This window comes from Chelonia mydas, chromosome 23, assembly GCF_015237465.2.
Source record: "Chelonia mydas isolate rCheMyd1 chromosome 23, rCheMyd1.pri.v2, whole genome shotgun sequence".
Lineage (NCBI taxonomy): Eukaryota > Metazoa > Chordata > Testudines > Cheloniidae > Chelonia > Chelonia mydas.
Window position 1 is genome coordinate 7,866,514 of NC_051263.2, and position 22,494 is coordinate 7,889,007.

The window sequence follows — 22,494 nt, forward strand, 5'->3', positions numbered from 1 at the left end:
TGCTGGCTGGGGCAGGCCTGGCCAGGGGGCAGAGTTCAGGTGGCTGGGTGTGGGCCTTGCTGGGGCCAAGCAGGGAGAGGTTGGCAGGGGGTGGGACAGGCCTGGCCAGGCGGGGAGAGGTTGGCGGGGGCTGGGCTGTGCGTCTCTGTCAGCTGGCATCTGGTGAGGGCAGGCACGAAAATGGCATCACCCCTGCAATTTGCCCAGCAATGGCAGCTCCTGGGCAGCAGGAGGTGCTGGACCCCAGTCAGGGTCCTGCGCCCTGCTCCCCCCCCAGCCCCCGAGGGAGATGGATTCCCCCACCCCCCCACCAAGTTGGTCCAGGCCTGAGCCTGCCTGCAGGTGGCCACGTTCGGGGAGTGGGGGGGACACAACTCCAGCAAAAGCCCAGCTTGTGTCCCTTGCAAAGCCCCAGGGGGGGGGCCCTACACCCCACCACCCCCACCTGGAGCCAGGCCAGCCCACTCCCTGCTCCCACTCCCCAACCCCAGTTCCGTCCTTCCTAGTGTTTAATGAATAGGCCACGTGGTGACAAGGCACCCGGCTTCCCCTGGCTCCGAGGCGGAGGGTGTTGGGGGGCAGGACCCCTCCCCAGGCCTTTGCCCGGGCCACAGCTGGGTTGTAGTGGGGCCCCCCCATCTCCCGCCCCTGTTGGTGCTGGGGGTGGTTCCAGGCACAGCGGAGATCCCCTTTATGGCCGTTACAACCCCGCAGCCTCCTGGGGCTGCCCTGACCCCCCTCCCCACCCCCACCCCAGGGCACCTGGAATTTATTCTAGTCCCAGCCTTTGTGGCCTCCCTGCCCCATGCACCCCGGCCTGGCTGGAGGCAGCAGCAACGCCCCAGGTGCACCCCCCAACCCCTGCTGGCCCCCTCCTCTCACCCCGCCAGGGTGAGTGGGGCTCCGAGGCAGGCACCTGGCATGGGCAGCCCTGGGAGGGCCCAGGTGCCCAGCTTGGCCCTGCTGCCAGCCCAGGGGGATGGGTACAGCGGGCAGAGGATGCTGAGGGGCGTATGGGGGACCCAGGCCCAGCCCTGGCTGATGGGGCTGGTGAGGCACTCGGTGGGGGATAATTGGGGTGTCGCTCAGGCAACGATGCTGGACTCCAGCAGCCCCTCTGTCCCCCCTCGGCACAGGCTGGGAGGGAGGGTTTGATGCAACCCCCCCACAAAGGCACAAACTATCTTTGAGTAGAGCCTAGTGGCCCTGCTGTGACCCCTGAACCCCCTTCCCACACCCCACTCTAACCCCAGCCCCCACTCCCCTCCCCAAGCCAGGGATAGAACCCAGGCGTCCTGCCCCGCAATGAGACAGAGGGAGGAGTGTAACTTACAAAAAGGAAAGGTTTATTCCAGAACTGGGTACCAAGGGTCCATGCCCGGCGCCAGGCGGGGGGGCCCGGCGCCAGGCGGCACGGCGCAGGGGAGGGGAAAAGCATCTCACCCTGGTACTGGGCACAAATGCCCCAGAAATCAGTAAAAAACCAACAACCCAAAAAATAAAGTGAACAGTAACAGCCGCATAGAAAAGAGCGGAGAGTCTGCCCCTCCCCAGCCAGGGGTAAAGGATCAACCCCCCCTCAGGACAGTTCCTGTCACTGCCCAGCTGGGGGCCCCCACCCCCAAGATAAAAAAACTCCCCCTCCCCCCCGTGTAAAAAAATATAAAACAAGCTGAACCCAGCAGAGCTGGGGGCCAGGAAGCAGTGAGTGGGCGCAGGGCGGGACTGGGGGGGGGATCCCCGGGGGTGGTGTACAGCTGGGGGGGATCCCTGGCCCTCCAATTCCTGGCAGGGCAGGGGTGTTTCAGGGAATCTCTCCATCATGCCAGGCCCCCAGGGGGAGGCAGCTCTGCGGCTGCTCCTGGGGGGCAGGAATGACGCCAACTCCTCCCGCAGACCCCCCAGGCCCTGCTGTCTGGGGGGGAGGGCCCTTTGGTAGGCAGCAGCCTGCAGGGGGTGCTATTGCTCTGCTCCTGCCCCAGGGGTAAGGCACAGCCTGGGAGCTCCCGGGGCAGCCCCAGAGGGATTGGGGGCGGCGGGGGGGGGGATCTCCAGGAATTTGGGCCACCCCCTGGAATTGCACAGTGGGGCTGGCGCCCCGGTAACCATCGGCCGGAGGAGGGGGTGCATGGGGGAGGGGCTTCAAGTGTTAGGGGGCGGGGCGCGTGTCAAAGACGATAAACCCGTGGGTGGCGCTGGAGCCTCGGCAGCCCTGGGACCGCCGGCCAGGTGGGATGGGGGGGCTAGGGCGAGCCCCGCTTCCTCAGTTCCAGGACGAACGCTGCAGAGAGAGAAGGGGGAGGTAAGTGTCCAGGAGCCAGATGTGGGGGGAGAGGGGGAAGACATGCCAGGCCAGGCAGCCCCACGGCCACCGGGAAGCAGCCAGGGGGCTCCAATCTGAAGCAGCCCTTGCTCAGGAGCTGGGGCATCTGCAGGGGACTGGGGCCGCGCACAGAGAACACCCCCCTCCCCCTGGATCCCTCATGCCACGGGCCCCCCGCACCAAGCAGGCAGGAACCGAGCTCAGCGACCCCTACAGGTGGCTCACCCTCGATGATCTCCTCCTTCAGCTTCTGCAGCTCCCGGCGCACCTCCTCCAGCAGCTCCTGGGTGAGGGCGCAGCGTTAGGGGGCGCGGCCCACCCTGCACCCCCTCGTGTACAACCCTTCCCCCACCACCACCCCTGCGTGCAGCCCTGCCCCTCTCCCCTGGCACCCCCTCACATGCAGCCCCACCCCCAGAACCTCCCCAGCACCCCCTCCTACGCACAGCCCTGCCCCCTCCTCTGGCACCCCTCCCCCCCAGAACACCCCCCCCGCACCATCCCCTGTGCACAGCCACTCCTGCCCCCGGCACCCTCTCTTCCCCCCAGTGTCCCCCCATCCCCCCCACATAGTCTTGCAACAGCCCCCAGCATGCCTCCCCCCCAACACCGGGCACTTGCACAGCTCCCCCCCACTGCTCCCCCATGCAAACCCCACCTCCAGCACCACCACCCCTGCACCCCTCCCCCCAGCAACAGCCCAATCCAGACCCCCACCTCCATGCTCAGGGTCATGGGGTCCTGCTCCAGTCACCGAGCAGAGTCCCAGGGTTAGGAACGAACCCTATGTCACCCCAGGGCCGGGTTTCCTGGCTCCTCCCCCACCCTGGTACCTGTTTGATCCGCTCCAGGTCGGACTCATCTGTGCTGGCCGGGGGCTCTGTGCTGCTAGGGGCAGCTGATTTCATCCTGGGGGGGGAGGGGGGGAAATGGAGCACGGGTTAGGGGCGAGAAGCGCCACGAGGCTCTATGTCCCTCTTTGGCAGGGATCCCACCCCTGTCCGAGAGCCTTGCCACTGAGGGGGCTCCACAGCTTGGGGTGACACACAGACAGCATTAGGTTCCAGAGTTAACAGGCAGCCCACTTACGGGAGGGGCATCAGGATTCCTGGGCTCTTTCCCCATCTGTATTACTGTGCTCTTTGGCAATTCCCTCCCAAGCCTGGTGCCTCAGTTTCCCCACGTGCAATTGGGGTCGGGGGGGGGGAATATTCACGGTAGGCCTGAGGTATCACGCCGTGGCTATAAGGTCGCAGCAGGGCGAGGAGATATTCAGAAGGATCAGGGGAGGCCAAGCCCGGCGGTGTGGCTGTTTGCTGCCCAGCGGGTACGGTGCCAGGGAGCCGCAGCCCCACCCAGCCCTGCGCCCTTGGGCTCTGCATCGCCCCTGCCCCCAGCAGCACATGCGCCGCCCCCCAGCCAGCCCCATGCCCAGCTCCACAGGCTGGAGCCTCAGGGACAGCTCTGGGCCCTGGCACCACTGCCCAGCCGGAAAGCCCCTGGCCATGGGGTCCCCATCCACCACCCCCTCACACACACACACTTCCCTCTAGGGGCCCACCTGCTCCACCAGCCCCTGTGTCCAGGATACCCGCCTCCTCCTCCCTTGGAGCAAGGCCTAGTGCCCCCCCACCGCTCAGTCTGCCCCATATCTGCCCTATGGCCTTGGTGCCCCAACCTATGCTCGGGCACTACCCCGAGAGGCTGGTGCTACTCCGGGCGGGACTGGGGGATTCTCTGCTCTCCTGGGTCTCACTACACCTTGGGGGGAGGAGAGAGGCAGACAGACCCCTGGCCTGGCCTGGCCCCTCCTGGCTCCAGCCGCCTGGACCCCCACCCTCCCCGTGGCCCAGCCGGGCAGCACCCACCTGGGCAGGGTGGAGCTGTTCTTCTCCCAGGGCCTCCGCACCGAGTCTGCCAAGAGAGGGGAGAAATGGGTGCCTGGCGCTTTCACTAGGGAGGTCCATGGGGAGAGGAATTTGGAGGGGGGGGCCCTCAGACACCCAGCCCCCCCACCCCAGCAGAGAGTCCAAGGTGTGAACCACCCCCCCATCCGTGGGCCCCCCCTAGCCAGTGCCAGGCAGCACAATGCCCAGGTGAAGGGCTGCCCGTCCCCTGCTCCCCTGCCCCCCCTTCAGTCAGCTCCCAGCATGCCCTGCTCCACCTGTCCTCCCCCTGGGCATGCTGGGAGACAGGGGTCTCTGGGGCTGGCCGGGACCCCCCCACACTCACCGCTCTGCAGGCTCGAGGTCCTAGTACCTGAGGGTTCGGCGGTGTCTTGCTGCTGGGGGCAGAACGAAGGGGGGGGGGGGGTGTCAGTGGGTCTTGTGGCCCTGGGCGAGCTCCCCTTTCTCCCCCCAAGGAGCCCCAGGGGAATCTCCTTCCCCCCAAGAAGTGGGGCCAGCTCCCTCCTGCACTGCTGGGCAGATCCAGGACTCAGCACAGACCCCACCAAGCCTGGCCAGGCCCCAGCCCATCTGCCCCCTCCCCAGGAACAAGCCGCGGGACGGAGAGGGGGCAGGACACTCACGCTGGAAACGTCCTCATCTTTCTTCGGCCCAGGCTTCTCGCCCGGCAGCGTGGCTTTCCGCCTGCGGGGGCCGACAGGGAGAGCGGGGTTAGCGCCCACCCAGGCCTGCCCCGCCCCGAGAGCCACCCCCACCCCCGGCCAGGAGCCACAGATCCCACTCGGGCGAGCCCCTGACCCTCTGGCAGGGCCGAGTCAGCACTGGGGACACGTCTGGGATCTCCCCCCCATGCCCCAGCCCCACACCCACAGGGCAGCCCTCCTGCCCCCCGGCACAGAGCCCCCAGCCTCCCAGAGCAGAGCCCCGTCCCCCACCACCACCACCCCAGCCCCACAACACAGAGCCCCCTGCCCCCCCCCGACATGGAGACCCAGCACACACACACACCCCGCCGCCCCTCACCGTCTGGCCAGCATGGCGCTCATCTCCTCCATCAGGCCCCCGCCCCCCCCGCCACGGCTGGCCTCGTTCTTTGGGGCCGTCCCGGGGCTGGGGCTGCCCCCCGCCGGCCCAGCGCCATCCTCCTGCTGCTGGGGGACAGGGAGCAGAGTCATTACCAGGCCCAGCACCGCAATCCCTCCCCCACCACCCCACACACACACACACACACACTCCCCGGTTCTAGCCCTGCTCGATGCCTTGGGCCCCCCTTCCGCAGGGACCGCCGCCCCCCAACAGGCCAACCCACCTCCAGTGCCAGACCCAGCCTGGGCTGGGGCCGCCTGACCCCTACCTTCTTCCAACCCCCTCCACCCCTCCCCCCACCTCCGCCCCCACCCCACTCCCCCCCCCGCCCCAATCCTGTCCCTCCCCACCCACCTTGGCGATTTTCCTGAGTTTTGCGCTTGCGATGGCAGCTGCCAGGCCAGAGGCCCCCCCCGCCTCCCGCCCCCGGGCCCTGTGCAGCAGGCAGAGGAGGGGCGGGAGGTGGCCCCCCAGTCGCAGGGGGTGGCCCCCCAGCAGCGGCGGGCAGGCCAGGCGGCGGAGGCGGCCCTGGCGGGGGTGGCGGTCCTGGGGGCGGCGGGGGGCCTCCCCCCGAAGGGGTCGCTGGAGCTCCTGCCACACAAGACCAAGGGGGGTTAGAAGGAGCTGGAGCACCGGGGGGGGGGGGGGGGGGGGCGGGGGGGGGAGGAGAAGAGGTCTAAGCAGATGCCACTGGGACCCTCTTAGCCAGGCAAGACCACCCTGGGGACTGGGGGCCCCACGCAGCCCCCCTCCCCCGGCACCCAGAACTAATCCCCACTACGTGAATTGTTGAAATCCCTGAGGCACCCCCCTGCCACCGACACCACCACTTGCAGCTACCCTGCTGGGCTGAGGCAGAGGTGGGGAGACACCCCCCACGCTCCCATGGGCACGGTCCTGTGGGGCTAGAGATATGGCGGGGGGGGGGGGGAGGGGGCTGATCGTGTGCGACAGACCAACCCCGACTCCCAGTGCCGGAGCTGGGCCACCTGCCCCCCGACTCCCCACCGCCTGCCCCCCAACTCCCCCCCGCCTGCCCCCACCGCATTACCCACCTGCACTGGCCACCCGGCGCTCCTGCTCCTGCTGCTGCCTGGGAGACAAAGAAGGGTGAGAACTGGAAGCAGGGGGGACAAATACCAGGGACCCCCCAGGGCATCTCCCCCCCACCCCAAGTCACTCACGTGCGTGGCGAGGCCTGGGGGGACCCCGGGTCCAGGATCCCTGACACCACGAACCCACACATGCTGGGCAGCCGCTCGCCCCGCCAGCCGCAAGCCGATTAGGGGCTGAGCCGGCAGCGCCCGCTCCAGCCGCTCGGGGGCTTAGCCGGGGGGTGGAGGGGGAGGGGGGAGAGGTCACTTCAGTAATCACCTGGGGCACGGGCGTCAGCGACTGGGCAGCCCTCACCGAGGGGCCCAGGATGGGATGGGGGAAGGGGAGAAGGTGCCTTGTACCCCTGACCACCACCCCGGGGCCACCCTGACTCCCCTTCGCCCCCCAAGCCTGAGAGACCCTTCCTGCTAACAGCTCCTGCAATTGCCCACCCCACCAAGCCCACCAAGGGTCTGGGAAGGGGGTGGGGGACCTGGTGGGAGGGCGCAGGTGGGGTGGGGGCAAGGGGAAGAGAGAGACACCATACCTTTTCTGTTGCTCCATCTCATCTGGGGAGGGGCCGTTCTGGGGTGGCCCGGACGGAGCCAAGCCTGCACCGGGACACACAATGGGGGTGGGGGTCAGCAACAGGTTCCACCCCCCAGCTTCCCCCCACAGAGATCCGAGCGCCGGCTCCCCACCCCCGGCCACAGCTCCAACAGGGCGACCCGCCCTCCAGCCCCCCAAACCCTGGCACTGCGGTGGGACCAAGCCCCCGCATCTCCAGCCTGAGCCCCCACCCACGGCGCACCCAGCCCCCTGGGCGATGGGGGCAGGGCCGGGCGCCGCTCACCCGACTCCAGCTGGTCCAGGGCGAGCAGCATCCCAGTGGCGAACTGGCTGGCGTCGTCCTTGGTGCCGAAGTTGAGGCCCCAGACCTGGCGGGCATCGCGCCACTGGTGGAAGTTGGGCGTGGCCTGGTTGTACTTCATCCCCTTCATTACTGCACAGTTAATGACCACCTGGGGGGCGGGGGGGTAGAGAGACGGGTCAGCAGGGGGCCCATGGGATCCCAGCCCCCCCAAGGACCATACCAAGGCTACGGGGGGGCGAGGGGAGGTGAGACACAAACAAGAGCAGCTGCCACCCCAGGGACTGGCCTGGGTATGGGGATGTCCCTGTTCAGAGGGCAGGAGGGGCTGGGGCCAGGACCCCGGGTTCTTCCAACCCCAGCTCGGGGGGGGGGGGGGGCTATGGGGGGCAGGACCCCTGGCTTCTCACCTGAGTTTGGGGGGGCGGGGGAGAGCATCAAGGGTAGGATGATTTGGCCTGCCCCTGCCCAGACTGCCAGCCCTGGCACCGGCTCTGCCAAGCACAGCACGAGGGGCTGGCAGTGCCCTCCAGCACCAGAGGGAAGCCTACAATTCCCATAGCAGGGGGCTGCAGAAGGTGCCCCCCCCACCCAGCTCCTGGGCCACCCAGTCCTCAGCTCTGCGGGGGCGGTTCCCAGGTTGAGCCCCAAACCCACACGTCAGGGCCCAGCACACATTTCCTGAGGGGGAGGCAGCCTAGGGGACAGGACAAGCTGCAAACTCTGGGGACAGGGCACTTGGGGAGAACCGGGGGGGACGACTGGAACACTGGCCAGGAGAGCCAGCCCCACAATGCCCAGCTTTGCCTCACCCTAGGGGGATCCAGTCCCCCTCCCCCCAGCCAGGACCCCCACAAGGGCAGATCACAGGGGGTGCAGAGCCCTGGGGCCACCCTTTCCGACAGCCCCTCTCCTGGGGCGCACCCTGAGCCCCTGATGCCTGGCTGGTCCCAGGGCCCCCCTCCCAGCCCAGCCCCCGCACCTGCTGGTCCGACTGCATCTTACGGCCCACCACGCGGAAGGTGTTGGTGCCCGGGTTGTGGAAGATCTGCACCCAGCTGACAACCTGGGGGCCGCTCCCCGCCGTCACCCACTTCTTGTTGGCATCGTCGTACAGCATCACCGTGGCACGGGTGGCGCAGATGACCGTCTCACTGCGGAGGGAGAAGGGGGTGAACGTGGGGGGAGGAGCTCCTGCAGGCCCCTCCCCGCGCCAAAGTGAATCAGCTGAGCCCCCCCCAAACCCAGCCGGCAGCTCACCTTTTAGCACCAGGGGAACCCCCAGTGCACTCCAGGCCCAGACACTCAGGGGGGCACCGCACCCCAGGGGACAGGGATCAGCCCACTGTACAGGGGAAACTGAGGCACGGGGAGGGGCATGGAATGGCAGAGTCAGGCACAGAACCCAGGAGTCCCGACTCCCACCCCCTCCCCACATTAACCCCTAGACCCCCCCCCCAGAACCCCAGCATCCTGGCTCTGCCCCCCCAGCTCAGAGTTGGTGGGATCAGTCACAAAATCCCAGGAACCTTCACAGCCCCCAAACCCCAAAGTGTGTGGGTGGGAGCCAGCTGGGGGACCCCTCTCTGGGGAGGCTGGGAAATAGCCCTCTGATGTAGTTCAGCCCCCCCCTTCCCCCAGTAGGGCTTCAGGTCCCACTCCCAGCCCAGGGTCCCGGCTGGGCCGCCAGGGGATGTTTGGTTTGGGTGTCCCTGTGCCTGCTGGGTCCTGGGGACGGGAGGTGTCGAAGGCAGCACAGGTGCCAGTGGTGGGATCCCAAGGGGGAGAAGCCCCCCCCCCCCCCCCCCCGTGAAACCCCTTCCCCCCCCACACACACACTGGCTGGGGGGTAGAGAGAAGCAGGCCCAGGTCCCTCCTGACTGAGGGCAGGGAGCAGAGAGACCATCCCTGAGGTCGCAACCTCAAAGCTCCTGGCCCCGAAGCCAGGCTGCCCAATGAGGAGGGAACGTCCCATCCCTAGGCAGAGAACTCCCCCCCCCCCCCCCACCCCCAAGATTGCTGCCCTGCCCCCGGCCCACAGCAGTGCCCAGGGGAACTAGCGGCACCTCCACCTTCAGCCGTTCTCCCAGCCCCACACCCCCAGCCCCGCCGGGCACCGAGCGAGGGTGTCCGCCCAGGATGTGCATCCTGGGGCCCTGGGCCTCCCCCACTGCTGAGCAGCTCCCCACCCCCACTATACACAGAGCGTGCCCCCCCCCCCCAAACTCCCTGCCATCGCTGGTATCACTCCAGCAGGCAGCAGGGGGCAAGAGCCTCACATAGGCCCCCAGCCCCGTGGGGCACTGGCTGACCCACCAGGAGACACCAGCCGCTAGGGCGGGGGCTGGGGGTTTCCTCTGCAGGAAGATTACGCTAGGCACAGGCCACCGCACAGGAACCGAGTCACGCGAGGCCGGCCGCCCTGCACATGGGCCCTGCTGGCAGGGGGGGCACCAACAGCCAGGGAAGGGGCCGCAGGGAGCAACTGAGGGGGAGCACCCAGCATCCTGCCTGTGGCCTGCCCAGCCAGCTCCAGCCTGCCCCACCTACCCCGGCTCATCTATGGCCCCGTCTCTGAGAGGGCTCGGCAGGCAGGGGGCTGCGGGTCAGGAGTGAGGTGCGGTGCCAGAGTGGGGGAGCAGGGCTAGGCTGGCAGGGGGCTGCAGGTCGGGATTGAGGGGCACCAGCAGAGTCAGGGGACAGGGCAGGGATTGCAGGAGGCTGCAGGTCGGGATTGAGGTGCGCTGGCAGAGTGGGGGGGCAGGGCTAGGCTGGCAGGGGGCTGCAGGTCAGGATTGAGGGGCACCAGCAGAGTCGGGGGGCAGGGCAGGGATTGCAGGGGGCTGCAGGTCGGGATTGAGGGGCGCCGGCAGAGGCGGGGTGCAGGGCAGGGATTGCACGAGGCTGCAGGTCGGGATTGAGGGGCACCAGCAGAGTCGGGGGGCAAGGCAGGGATTGCACGAGGCTGCAGGTCGGGATTGAGGGGCACCGGCAGAGGCGGGGGGCAGGGCAGGGATTGCAGGAGGCTACAGGTCGGGATTGAGGGGCACCGGCAGAGTCAGAGGGCAGGGCAGGGATTGTAGGGGGCTGCAGGTCGGGATTGAGGGGCGCTGGCAGAGTGGGGGGGCAGGGCAGGGATTGCAGGAGGCTACAGGTCGGGATTGAGGGGCGCCGGCAGAGTGGGGAGGCAGGGCAGGGATTGCACGAGGCTGCAGGTCGGGATTGAGGGGCACCAGCAGAGGCGGGGGGCAGGGCAGGGACTGCAGGAGGCTGCAGGTCGGGATTGAGGGGCGCCGGCAGAGTCAGGGGGCAGGGCAGGGATTGTAGGGGGCTGCAGGTCGGGATTGAGGGGCACCGGCAGAGTCAGGGGGCAGGGCAGGGATTGTAGGGGGCTGCAGGTCGGGATTGAGGGGCGCCGGCAGAGTCAGGGGGCAGGGCAGGGATTGCAGGAGGCTACAGGTCGGGATTTAAGGGTGCTGGCAGAGTCAGGGGGCAGGGCAGGGATTGCAGGAGGCTACAGGTCGGGATTGAGGGGCGCCGGCAGAGTCAGGGGGCAGGGCAGGGATTGTAGGGGGCTGCAGGTCGGGATTGAGGGATGCTGGCAGAGTGGGGGGGCAGGGCAGGGATTGTAGGGGGCTGCAGGTCAGGATTGAGGGGCGCCGGCAGAGTCAGGGGGCAGGGCAGGGATTGTAGGGGGCTGCAGGTCGGGATTGAGGGGCACCGGCAGAGGCGGGGGGCAGGGCAGGGATTGTAGGGGGCTGCAGGTCGGGATTGAGGGGCGCCGGCAGAGGCGGGGGGCAGGGCAGGGACTGCAGGAGGCTACAGGTCGGGATTGAGGGGCGCCGGCAGAGGCGGGGGGCAGGGCAGGGATTGTAGGGGGCTGCAGGTCGGGATTGAGGGGCACCAGCAGAGGCGGGGGGCAGGGCAGGGATTGCAGGAGGCTGCAGGTCGGGATTGAGGGGCACCAGCAAAGGCGGGGGGCAGGGCAGGGACTGCAGGAGGCTACAGGTCGGGATTGAGGGGCACCGGCAGAGGCGGGGGGTAGGGCAGGGATTGCAGGAGGCTGCAGGTCGGGATTGAGGGGCACCAGCAGAGGCGGGGGGCAGGGCAGGGACTGCAGGAGGCTACAGGTCGGGATTGAGGGGTGCTGGCAGAGTGGGGGGGGGGGTGACACCAATTCACACCCTGAGTCGCTGCTACTGGAGGCCCCTAAACACTCCCGCTGCCCCCAGGAGCTGGGGCACCTCCCCCCCACCCATGTTCTCTGAGCCTGACAGGGGCACCTGGGATCTTGGCATGTCTCCCACAGGAAGGCCAAGGGGAAGCTCAGCCGCCCTGGGGGCCCAGATCTGCCCCCACCCTTCCCACAAGGAGCGCCAGGGTGCCTGACAGCTGGGGGGGCGGGGGGGGTGGTGGCCAGACACATGTCGCCAGCTCCCAGCCCCTCCCCAGCACCCGCAGGCCAAGCGGAAGCAGCTGCCGCTCCCACAATCCAAACAGGGCGCGGCAGCCCCAGGCCTGGCCCAGCTGCTGCGGGGGAGGGGAGGGGAGGCCAGGCCGTGCCCAGGCTGCTGACTCCTCCCTGTGCCCCAGGCCCTCCCTGCCCGGCCCGTGACACCCCAACACTGGGAGCCTGGCAGCTCCCCAGCCAGCAGCACCCCGAGAGCTGCTAGGACCCCCGGGGCTCCCTGAGACCCGCCCCCCCCCCCCGGACTTCCAGACTCCCTCCCCCGGCACTGCCCATCCCAGAGCGCTTCGCAGGCTGTCTGCCGGGCGGCAATTGACCAACAGGCCCTGACCACGAGCCACTTCCGCCAGTCACCGCTCTTTCCCAACGTCCTGCAGGCATGGGAGGGGGAGGGGTTGGCAGCCAGGACTCCTGGGTTCTATCCCCACTGGCTGCGTGACCTTGGGCTAGTCCCTGCCCCTCTGTGCCTCAGTTTCCCCCATGCCAAGAGGAGAACACCACCCCAGCCGCTGGTGGCGGGGGTGGACGCAAGACCCATCTGCAGCAGGATCCTATGGGGTGCCCAGCTGCCCTGGGAGTGGTGGCAGTGGCTGCCAGGCAGCGGGTCCCAGTCAGCTGCAGCGCCCGACCAGCCGGCCCAGAGACTGAGGCAGCGCTGGCTATGGGCCAGGGACCCGGCTCAGACAATTCCCGCCCCCCCCTTCGTGCTTCCCTGCCTTCCTGACTCCGCAACCACCACCACCACCAGGCTTCCCTGCCTAACCTCCCCCAGGCTCCTCCCAGCCCCCCCCCCCCCCCGGACACCAGGGGGTGGGGCACCAGCCCTGGAGGCAGCACCTGGGGGGGGCCAGACTCTGGAGCAGGAAGAGGTGGGGGAGCGGCTATCTGTGACCATATAAGGGCAGGTTTGAAGGCCAGAGCCTGTTTGTCTCAGATGGGGTGGGGGGGAGGAGTAGGAGGCGGGGGGGGGGGGATGGGAAACAGGCACAGCCCCCCACCCCCATCACCCTGTTCGTGGGGGGTCAGGAATCCACCCACCCCTAAAACAAACTAGAGGAAGGGCTGAGATCCTGCAACCCCCAACCCATCCCCTGGCCCCCCCCACAGGCAACTGGTCACTGGTAGGGTGGGGGGCTGGGATCAGGCTTGGCCTGACCTTCAGGGAGGCACCAAAGCTGGAGGCAGAGGCAGCTGCCTCTGGGGAGGAGCATGCCAGTGTGCGGAAGTCAGGCCCAGGGCAACCTTCCCTGCTCCTGGGCTCCCACCCTGCAGCCCCTGCTAGCCCAGCCCTGTGGGGTGGGGGCAGCCGGAGGCCCCATCTCTGCATCTGGGTGGGTTTGGGGTGAAGGCATGCCTGGGTCTTTTGGCTTCGACCACCCCCAGAGTCCAGAGGCTTCGGCTTTGGTCAAGCTGGGGCCTGAGTTCAGGAGCCGCCCCCCACCCCCACGGGACTGTCCCTGTTCCCCAGCCCCCACCCACTTCCTGGGTGAGACCCTGAGTCACTTCCTGCTCACTGTGGTACAGTGTCTGGGGGAGGGGGCTTTCTCCCCAGGCTGGCCATGGGGGTCAGGGGACAGAGGGGACCCACTTGGACAGACCCCAGAGCTGCATCAGGCTGCTCTGGTGTAACAGACCCTCCCCACCGCCACCCACAGTGCCTGCTCTGAGAGCACCATGGGGAGAGCCCCCATCTGGGGTCCCGCTAACCCCGCAGTAGGGCTGGGTGTGTCCGCAGGCACCAGGGGTGGGGTGGGGGAAGGGAGACCCCCATTCACCCTTCAAATACCCCACGAGACCCTCCTGGCAGCATCTCCTGCCCCAGGCCAGACAGCAGCCAAGGGGTCCCACCCCACACAGTCTGCTGCTGCAGCAGCCAGATACCTGTGGCCCAGGTGGGAGCAGACAGCCTGGCCAGGCCCCCGGAACCAGCACTGGCCACTGCAGCTGCTCCCAGCACCAATGCGACCCCCCCCACCCCATGCTCCCAGCAGCCTCTGCTCCCAGCACACGGAGACAGGAGTGCCCAGGATCCCAGCATGCACCGGGTGGGGGTCGGGCCCTGGTGTTCACGAGCAGGGCCCCAGTGCACCGGGGCAGGGAAGTGCCAGGGCTCGGCCCATCTGGGGGGCACAGCCCCAGGCCCTCCCGAGATCACCCCTCCTTTTGCTCTAGCTCAGGGGTCAGCAGCCCAGGCTGCCTCCAGGCCCGTCACCGATAGGCCAGCCCCAGGCCAGGGGCCTGTGGAGAGCCCCCCACCGGGACACCCCCACACACACAAACGGGAAGGGAAAGCCAGAATGTGCCTGTGGCCATTTCCTGCTTTTTAGCAATATGCAGACGCTGCGGCTCCGGCACCCTCCAAGCCAGACGGGCCCCACGGTCGGCCCCACGGCCCCTGCACCGCCCCGGGCCAAACCACAGGACAGAGCTGAAGCACCAGACCTGGGAAAATACCAGTCTGACCTCCCCCCGCTGCCCCTCACTGCCGACTCGCAGCCCCCTGCCAGCCCAGCCCTGGGTCCCCCCCCGCCAGCACCCCTCACTCCCGACGCTCCCAGCCCTGGGCTCCCCACCTCGAGCTCTGCCAGTGCCCCAACCCGCAGCCCCCCCCGGTTTGTCCAGCAGTTCCAAATCACTCTAAGCCGACTTGGGGACTCTGCCCTTTGATCTCAGGGGGGTCAGGACCCTCAATCTCGTCAGCTGCTGGAGCCCAGGCCTGGTGGTCAAAGGGCAGCTCAGGAACGGGTCCACCCCCTCCCACCCAACAGAGCAGGAATTTCAAGCACCAGGAGCATTTCTCCCCCCCTCCACCCATGCTGGGTCCCCCCCCCAGCGGCTTGGGAATGTTTAACACCAACAGCTGAGCCCAGCCCCCAGGTGCAGGAGTGAGGGTCACCCTCCAGGCAGCCCCAAACCCCCCCTTGGCACAGACAGCTGGGGGCACGCTTAGCTGCGGAGCACGGGAATGGGGGGGGGCTTTCCTGGGATGACCCCCCCCATAAGCACAGTTGTGAGCACGGGGGGGGGGGGGGGGGCTGTTTCCAAAGGCAGGGAGGGGCTGCCCTGCACAGGGGTTGCAGGATCCTCATCTCTCCCCCCCCCCAGCCGTAGCCAGGGTAGGGTAAGTTCCAGCAGCTGGAGACGCAGCTGTGGCCCCTCTCCACCCACCCACCCACACACACACACACACACACCGTCCCAACCACCTGCGGGGGGGTAGGGGGGGCTGCATCCACAGCCAGCATCACGGGGACAATGAGGTACAGGGCTAGACTCCAAGTGCAGGCAGGGGAGTGGGGTCTTGTGTGTGGCGGGGGTGCTGGGAGTCAGGACTCCTGGGAGCAGGGTCTGGAGGTTGCGCGGGAAGATGGGAGCCAGGACTCCTGGGTTCTGTCCCTGGTTCTGGGAGGGGAGTGGGGTCTAGTGGTTGGAACGCAGGGGGGGCTGAGAGCCAGGACTCCTGGGTTCTATCCCCAGCTCTGTCAGTCGTTAACCATGACATCACAGCCCTGGGCAGGTGATGTCATTCACTCCCACCACAGCGAGCTGTGACATCAGAGACAAGCCAGCCCCTGCCCCACAGGATCCAGCTCAAACCTCTCTAGGTCTCCTGGGGGGGAGGGACACAGGGAACCAGGCAGAGGCTGCCCCAGGAGCGATCCGGGGGGGGGCCCGCAGCTGCCCGCCCCCCAGACACGCTGGCAGCACAACACCCACCCCACCCCACCCCGGACGCCTGGGTTCTATGCTCCCCTTGGGCCAACCTCAGGGCTCTCAGCTACTGGGCGGGGGGGGGGGGGGGGGGCCCGGGGATGGGCGCAGGGGGGCCAAGTCCCTGCCAGGAGCGCTGGGGGCTCGAGGCCCCACGGGAGGCGTCTCCCGCCCCCCACGGTGGGTGCAGGAGAGAGGCCGGGGGAAGGGGGCACCTGAGTGATTCCCACGGGACCCCCCCGCACCCCCACCCCGCCGATCTGGTGGCTCCGGGCTCCGCTTCCGGCCAGGGCCGCGTCCTCAGCGCCGGGACCCCCAGCCCCCCCCCCAGCCCCCCCCCCTCCGGGACCCCCAGGCCGCGGACAAAGCGCCCCGGGCGCACGACCTGGCTCTCACCTCATGGTGCCGCTCGGAACCGGGCCGGGGGGCCGCGGAGCGGGCGGGGGGCGCGAGGGCCGGGCTCGGGGCGCTCACTCCCGGCCGCAGCGGAGGCGGGGGCCCATGGGCTGACTGCGGCTCCCGCCTACCTGGGCCCCTGGCTGCCCCGGCTCTGGGGGCGCATGGTTCCGGTCCCGGCTGCTGCGGGCTCCAACCCCCTGCTGCGCTCCGGCGCCTCCACAATGCACCGCTCGGCTCGGCTCGGCTCGGCCCGCCCCCAGCCGCCGCCCTCTGCAAAGGGGAAGGGGGGGGAGGGCTGGCAGCCAGGACTCCTGGGTTCTCCGCCCTGCAGAGTGCGCGGGGGGCTGGCAGCCGGGACTCCTGGGTTTTCTGCCCGGCTGGGAGCTAGGACTCCTGGGTTCTCTGCCCCGATTAGTGCTGAGAGCGGGGGGGCTAGGAGCTAGGACTCCTGGGTTCTCTGCCCACCTTAGCGCTGAGCGTGGGGGTCTGGGAGCCAGGATTCCTGGGTTCTCTGCCCACCTTAGCATTGGGAGCCAGGACTCCTGGGTTCTCTGCCCGGCTTAGCGCTGAGAGCGGGGGTCTGGGAGCCAGGACTCCTGGGTTCTCTGCCCAGCTGAGAGCGGGGGGGCTGGGAGCCCGGACTCCTGGGTTCTCTGCTCAGCTTAGTGCTGAGAGCAGGGGACTGGGAGCCAGGCCTCCTGGGTTCTCTGCCTGGCTGGAGGCTAGGACTCCTGGGTTCTCTGCCCAGCTTAGCGCTGAGAGCGGGGGTCTGAGAGCTAGGACTACTGGAATCTCTGCCCTGCTCAGAGAGGGGGCGGGGGCTGGAAGCCAGGACTCCTGGACTCTTTGCCCTGCTGAGAGCAGGGGAGCTGGCAGTCAGGACTTCTGGGTTCTCTGCCCAGCTGAGGGGGCGGGGGGCTGGGAGCCAGGCCTCCTGGGTTCTCTGCCCGGCTTAGCACTGAGAGCGGGGGTCTGAGAGCCAGGACTCCTGGGTTCTCTGCCCTGCTGAGAACAGGGTGGGGAGAGGGGCTGGGAGCCAGGACTCCTGGGCTCTCTGCCCAACTGGGAGCTAGGACTCCTGGGTTCTCTGCCCAGCTTAGCGCTGAGAGCGGGCAGCTGGGAGCTAGGACTACTGGAATCTCTGCCCTGCTCAGAGAGGGGGCGAGCGCTGGGAGCCAGGACTCCTGGACTCTCTGCCCTGCTGAGAGCGGGGGAGCTGGCAGCCAGAACTCCTGGGTTCTCTGCCCTGCCGAGTGTGGTGGGGGGCTGGGAGCCAGGACTCCTGGGTTCCCTACCCAGCTTAGCACTGAGAGCGGGGGGGGCTGGGAGCCAGAACTTCTGGGTTCTCTGCCCAGCTGAGGGGGGGGGGGGGGCTGGGAGCCAGGACTCCTGGGTTCTCTGCCCAGCTTAGCGCTGAGAGCGGGCAGCTGGGAGCTAGGACTACTAGAATCTCTGCCCTGCTCAGAGAGGGGGCGGGGGCTGGGAGCCAGGACTCCTGGACTCTCTGCCCTGCTGAGAGCAGGGGAGCTGGCAGCCAGGACTTCTGGGTTCTCTGCCCAGCTGAGGGGGCAGGGGGCTGGCAGCCAGGACTCCTGGTTTCTCTGCCCGGCTGGGAGCTAGGACTGCTGGGTTCTCTGCCCGGCTTAGTGCGGAGATTGAGGGGTTGGGAGCCAGGACTCCTGGGTTGTATTCCCAGCTATACCTATTTTTAACTCAACATAAGACTGTCCACACTGGGTCAGACCAATGGCCCCACTGGCCCGGCATTTTGTCTCTGAGAGTGGCCAGTGCCAGATTCTTTACAGGGAATTAATAGAACAGGGCAATTATTGAGTGATCCATCCCTTGTCCCAGCTTCTAGTAGTCAAAGGTTTAGGGACACCCAGAGCATGGGGTTGCGTCTCTGCCCATCTTGGCTAATAGCCATGGATAAACCTACCCTCCATAAACTTATCTAGTTCTTGTTTGAACCCAGTTATAGTTTTGGCTTTCGCAGCATCCCCTGGCAGCAAGTTCCACGAGGTGACTATGCATTGTGTGGACAAGTACCTCCTTGTGTCTGTTTTAAACCCGCTGCCCGTTAATTTTATCAGCTGACCCCTAGTTTGTGTGTTATGAGAAGGAGTAAACAACACTTCCTTCTTTACTTTCTCCACACCAGTCATGATTTTATAGACGTCTATCGTACTCCCCCTTAGTCGTCTCTCTTCCAAGCTGAAAAGTCCCAGTCTCCTTAATTTCTCCTCGTACGGAAGCTGTTCCATCCCCTTCTCTGTGCGGTTTCCAATTCCAGTACACCCTTTTGGAGATGGAGTGACCAGAACGGCACACGGTAGTGCAGGAGTGGGCAATAGGATATGTACTGTCTTATCTATCCCTTTCCCAACACTGTTCGCTTTTTTGACTGCCACTGCACATTGAGCGGGTGGTTTCAGAGAACGATCCACAATGACTCCAAGATCTCTCATTGCGACCCCGTCATCTTGTAGGTACAGTTGGGAGGATGTTTTCCAATGTGCATTCCTTTGCATTTGTTAACATTGAATTTCAGCCACCATTTTGTTGCCCAATCACCCAGCTTCGGGAGATCCCTTCACATGCTGCTTTGGACTCGTTACATCACAGCCCCGACCAGATGACACCATTTCCTTCCACTGCATCACACTGTGAAATCAGAGGCCCATGCTGGGTTTGTCCCTGGGGAGCAGCTGTCAGGACCCCACAGTGTGTCCCTGGGATTTGAATCCAGCTCCACTGGGCAAGGGCTAAGGGGGCAACCCCGTGAGCAGGGAGCAGCACCCGCTTCTCACGAGGGAGCTGTGTGTATCGTGACAAAGTTCCTCAGAGACCTTGGTGGGTCTCGCGCTTATTGGCGGATTTGCTCGCCTTGGAGCTTCACGGCAGCCCTCAGCTTGGCCATTTTTCTGAACCCACAATCCAGGTCGACGACTCCTGCGTCTGACCAGGAGTTGGGAGGATTTGGGGGGAACCCGGGCCCGCCCTTTACTCCGGGTTCCAGCCCAGGGCCTTGTGGAATGCAGCTGTCTAGAGTGCCTCCTGGAACAGCTGTGCGACAGCTACAACTCCCTGGGCTACTTCCCCATGGCCTCCTCCCAACACCTTCTGTATCCTCACCATGGGACCTTCCTCCTGGTGTCTGATGATGCTTGTACTCCTCAGTCCGCGTTCTCACTCTCAGCTCCTAGTGCCTCTTGCTCCCAGCTCCTCACATGCACACCACAAACTGAAGTGAGCTCCTTTTTAAAACCCAGGTGCTCTGATTAGCCTGCCTTAATTGATTCTAGCAGCTTCTTGATTGGCTGCAGGTGTTCTAATCAGCCTGTCTTAATTGTCTCCAGAAGGTTCCTGATTGTTCTGGACACTTCCCTGTTACCTTACCCAGGGAAAAGGGACCTACTTAGCCTGGGGCTAATATATCTGGCTTCTATTACTCTCCTGTAGCCATCTGGCCTGACCCTGTCACAGTATGCGTACACACGGGCGGGGGATGTGCACGCACACACACCGTACAAGGGGACATGCGCACACAGACACATGGAGAGGGGGGATGTGCGCACACATACACAGAGTGGGGGTTCTAGATTTTATTCTAGAGGAGGTTCTCGATTTGATTATAAAAGTTCTAGAGGCTGTTCTAGATTTGGTTTTGACAAATAGGGAAGAACGGGTGGAGAATTTGAAAGTGGAAGGCAACTTGGGTGAAAGTGATCATGAAATGGTAGAGTTCGTGATTCTAAGGAATGGTAGCAGGGAGAACAGCACAATAAAGACAATGGATTTCCAGAAGGCAGACTTTAACAAACTCAGGGAGTTGGTAGGTAAAATCCCATGGGAAGCAAGTCTAAGGGGAAAAACAATTGAAGACAGCTTACAGTTTTTCAAAGGGACGTTATTAAGGTTACAAGAGCAAACTATCCCACTGCGTAGGAAAGATAGGAAATATGATAAGAGACCACCCTGGCTTTACTAGGAGATCTTCAATGATCTGAAACTCAAAAAAGAGTCCTACAAAAAGTGGAAACTCGGTCAAATTACAAAGGATGAATAAAAACAAATAACAAAAGTCTGTAGGGACAACGTTAGAAAAGCCAAGGCACAAAACGAGATCAAACTAGCTAGAGACATAAAAGGAAGCAAGAAAACACCCTACAAATACATCAGAAGCAAGAGGAAGGCCAAGGACAGAGTAGGCCCATTACTCAATGAGGGGGGAAAGACAATAACAGAAAATGTGGAAACGGCAGAGGTGCTTAATGACTTCTTTGTCCCAGTTTTCACCAAGAAGGTTGGTGGCAATTGAACGTCTAACATAGTGAATGCCAGTGAAAATGAGGTAGGATCAGAGTCTAAAATAGGGAAAGAACAAATCAAAAATTACTTAGACAAGTTACGTTTCAGAGTAGCAGCTGTGTTAGTCTGTATTCGCAAAAAGAACAGGAGGACTTGTGGCACCTTAGAGACTAACAAATTTATTTGAGCATAAGCTTTCGTGAGCTACAGCTCACTTCATCGGATGTATTCAGTGAAGTGAGCTGTAGCTCACAAAAGCTTATGCTCAGAAAAATTTGTTAGTCTTTAAGGTGCCACAAGTCCTCCTTTTCTTTTTTAGACAAGTTAGATGTCTTCAAATCACCAGGGCCTGATGAAATGCATCCTAGAATACTCAAGGAGCTGACTGAGGAGATATCTGAGCCATGAGCGATTATCTTTGAAAAGTCATGGAAGACGGGAGACATTCCAGAAGACTGGGAAAGGGCAAATATAGGGCCCTTCTATAAAAAGGAAAATAAGGACAACCCGGGAAATTACAGACTGTCACGGAATGTGGGGGAGTCCGGGCCCTGCACCCCTCTTCCTGGGTTTCACCGTGACTCTCAGCCAGCCAGTAAAACAGAAGGTTTATTGGACAATAGGAACACAGTCTAAAATAGAGCTTGTAGGTACAACCAGGACACCTCAGTGAAATCCTTCTGGGGGGCAGGGAGCTTAGACCCCAGCCTTGGGGTTCCCTGCGTTCCACCACCCAGCCCAAAACTGAAACCCAAACCCCCGCAGCAGGCTCTCTCCTGCAGCCTTTGTCCAGTTTCCTGGGCAGAGGTGTTACCTTCCCCTCCCCCTCCTGGCTCAGGTTACAGGCTCTCAGGTCTCCCATCCCCAGTGAAACTCCCCGGCCACATTCCCAGGTCAACACTCCCCCCTCCCTGCTGCGTCACACAGACCAGTCAGCTTAACTTCTGTACCCGGAAAGAAAATAGAAGAAATAATCAAGCAATCAATTTGCAAACACCTAGAAGCTAATAAGGTGATAAATAACAGTCAGCACTAATTTATCAAGAACAAATTGTGTCAAACCAGCCTGATAGCTTTCTCTGACAGGGTAACAAGCCTTGTTGAAAGGAAGGAAGTGGTAGACGTGGTATATCTTGACTTTAGTGAGGCTTTTGATACTGTCTCCCATGACTGTCTCACAAACAAACTAGGGAAATGCAACCTAGATGGAGCTACTCTAAGGTGGGTGCATAAATGGTTGGAAAACCGTTCCCAGAGAGTAGTTATGAGTGGTTCACAGTCATGCTGGAAGAGCATAATGAGTGAGGTCCAGTGGGGATTGGTTCTGGGTCTGGTTCTGTTTAATATCTTCATCAACAATTTAGATAATGGCATAGAAAGTACACTTATAAAGTTTGCGGACAATACCAAGCTGGGAGGGGTTGCAAGTGCTTTGGAGGATAGGATTAAAATTCAAAATGATCTAGACAAACTAGAGAAATGGTCTGAAGTAAATAGGATGAAATTCAATAAGAACAAATGCAAAGTACTCCACTTAGGAAGGAGCAATCAGCTGCACACATACAAACTGGGAAATGACTGCTTAGGAAGTACTGCAGAAAGGGATCTGGGGTCATAGTGGATCACAAGCTAAATATGAGTCAACAGTGTAATGCTGTTGCAAAAAAAGCAAACATCATTCTGGGATGTATTAGCAGGAGTGTTGTAAGCAAGACAGGAGAAGTAATTCTTCCGCTCTGCTCTGCGCTGATTAGGCCTCAGCTAGAGTATTGTGTCCAGTTCTGGGCGCCACATTTCAGGAAAGATGTGGACAAATTGGAGAGAGTCCAGAGAAGAGCAATAAAATGATTAAAGGTCTAGAAACATGACCTAAGAGGGAAGATTGAAAAAACTGGGTTTGTTTAGTCTGGAGAAGAGAAGGCTGAGACGGGATCTGATAACAGTTTTCAGGTACACAAAAGGCGGTTACAAGGAGGAGGGAGAAAAATTGTTCTTCTTAACCTCTGAGGCTGGGACAAGAAGCGATGGGCTTAAATTGCAGCAAGGGCGGCTTAGGTTGGACATTAGGAAAAACTTCCTAACTGTCAGGTTAGTTTAGAACTGGAATAAATTGCCTAGGGAGGCTGTGGAATCTCCATCCTTGGGGATTTTAAGAGCAGGTTGGACAAACACCTGTCAGGGATGGTCTAGAATAGATAATACTTAGTCCTGCCTTGATTCATGCAGGGGACTGCACTAGATGACCTCTCAAGGTCACACACACCCACACACCCACACACACACACTGCCCTGCACCCCACAATGCCAGGGCTCCTGCTCTGCT

The 22,494-nt window shown here is 63.7% G+C and overlaps 1 protein-coding gene across 1 annotated transcript; it reads right to left on the reverse strand.

Annotated features, from left to right (window-relative positions):
- Positions 1–1,325: 1,325 nt before the first annotated feature.
- Positions 1,326–16,141, reverse strand: LOC119564388 (vasodilator stimulated phosphoprotein). The gene is given in 14 exon segments (XM_037884638.2): positions 1,326–2,281; positions 2,549–2,606; positions 3,157–3,232; positions 4,192–4,237; positions 4,556–4,607; positions 4,854–4,914; positions 5,254–5,381; positions 5,671–5,730; positions 5,732–5,907; positions 6,372–6,409; positions 6,959–7,022; positions 7,265–7,433; positions 8,265–8,436; positions 15,989–16,141. Coding segments are annotated over 14 exon segments (1,173 nt in total). The 5' UTR covers positions 16,024–16,141; the 3' UTR covers positions 1,326–2,243.
- Between the last annotated feature and the right edge of the window lie 6,353 nt (positions 16,142–22,494).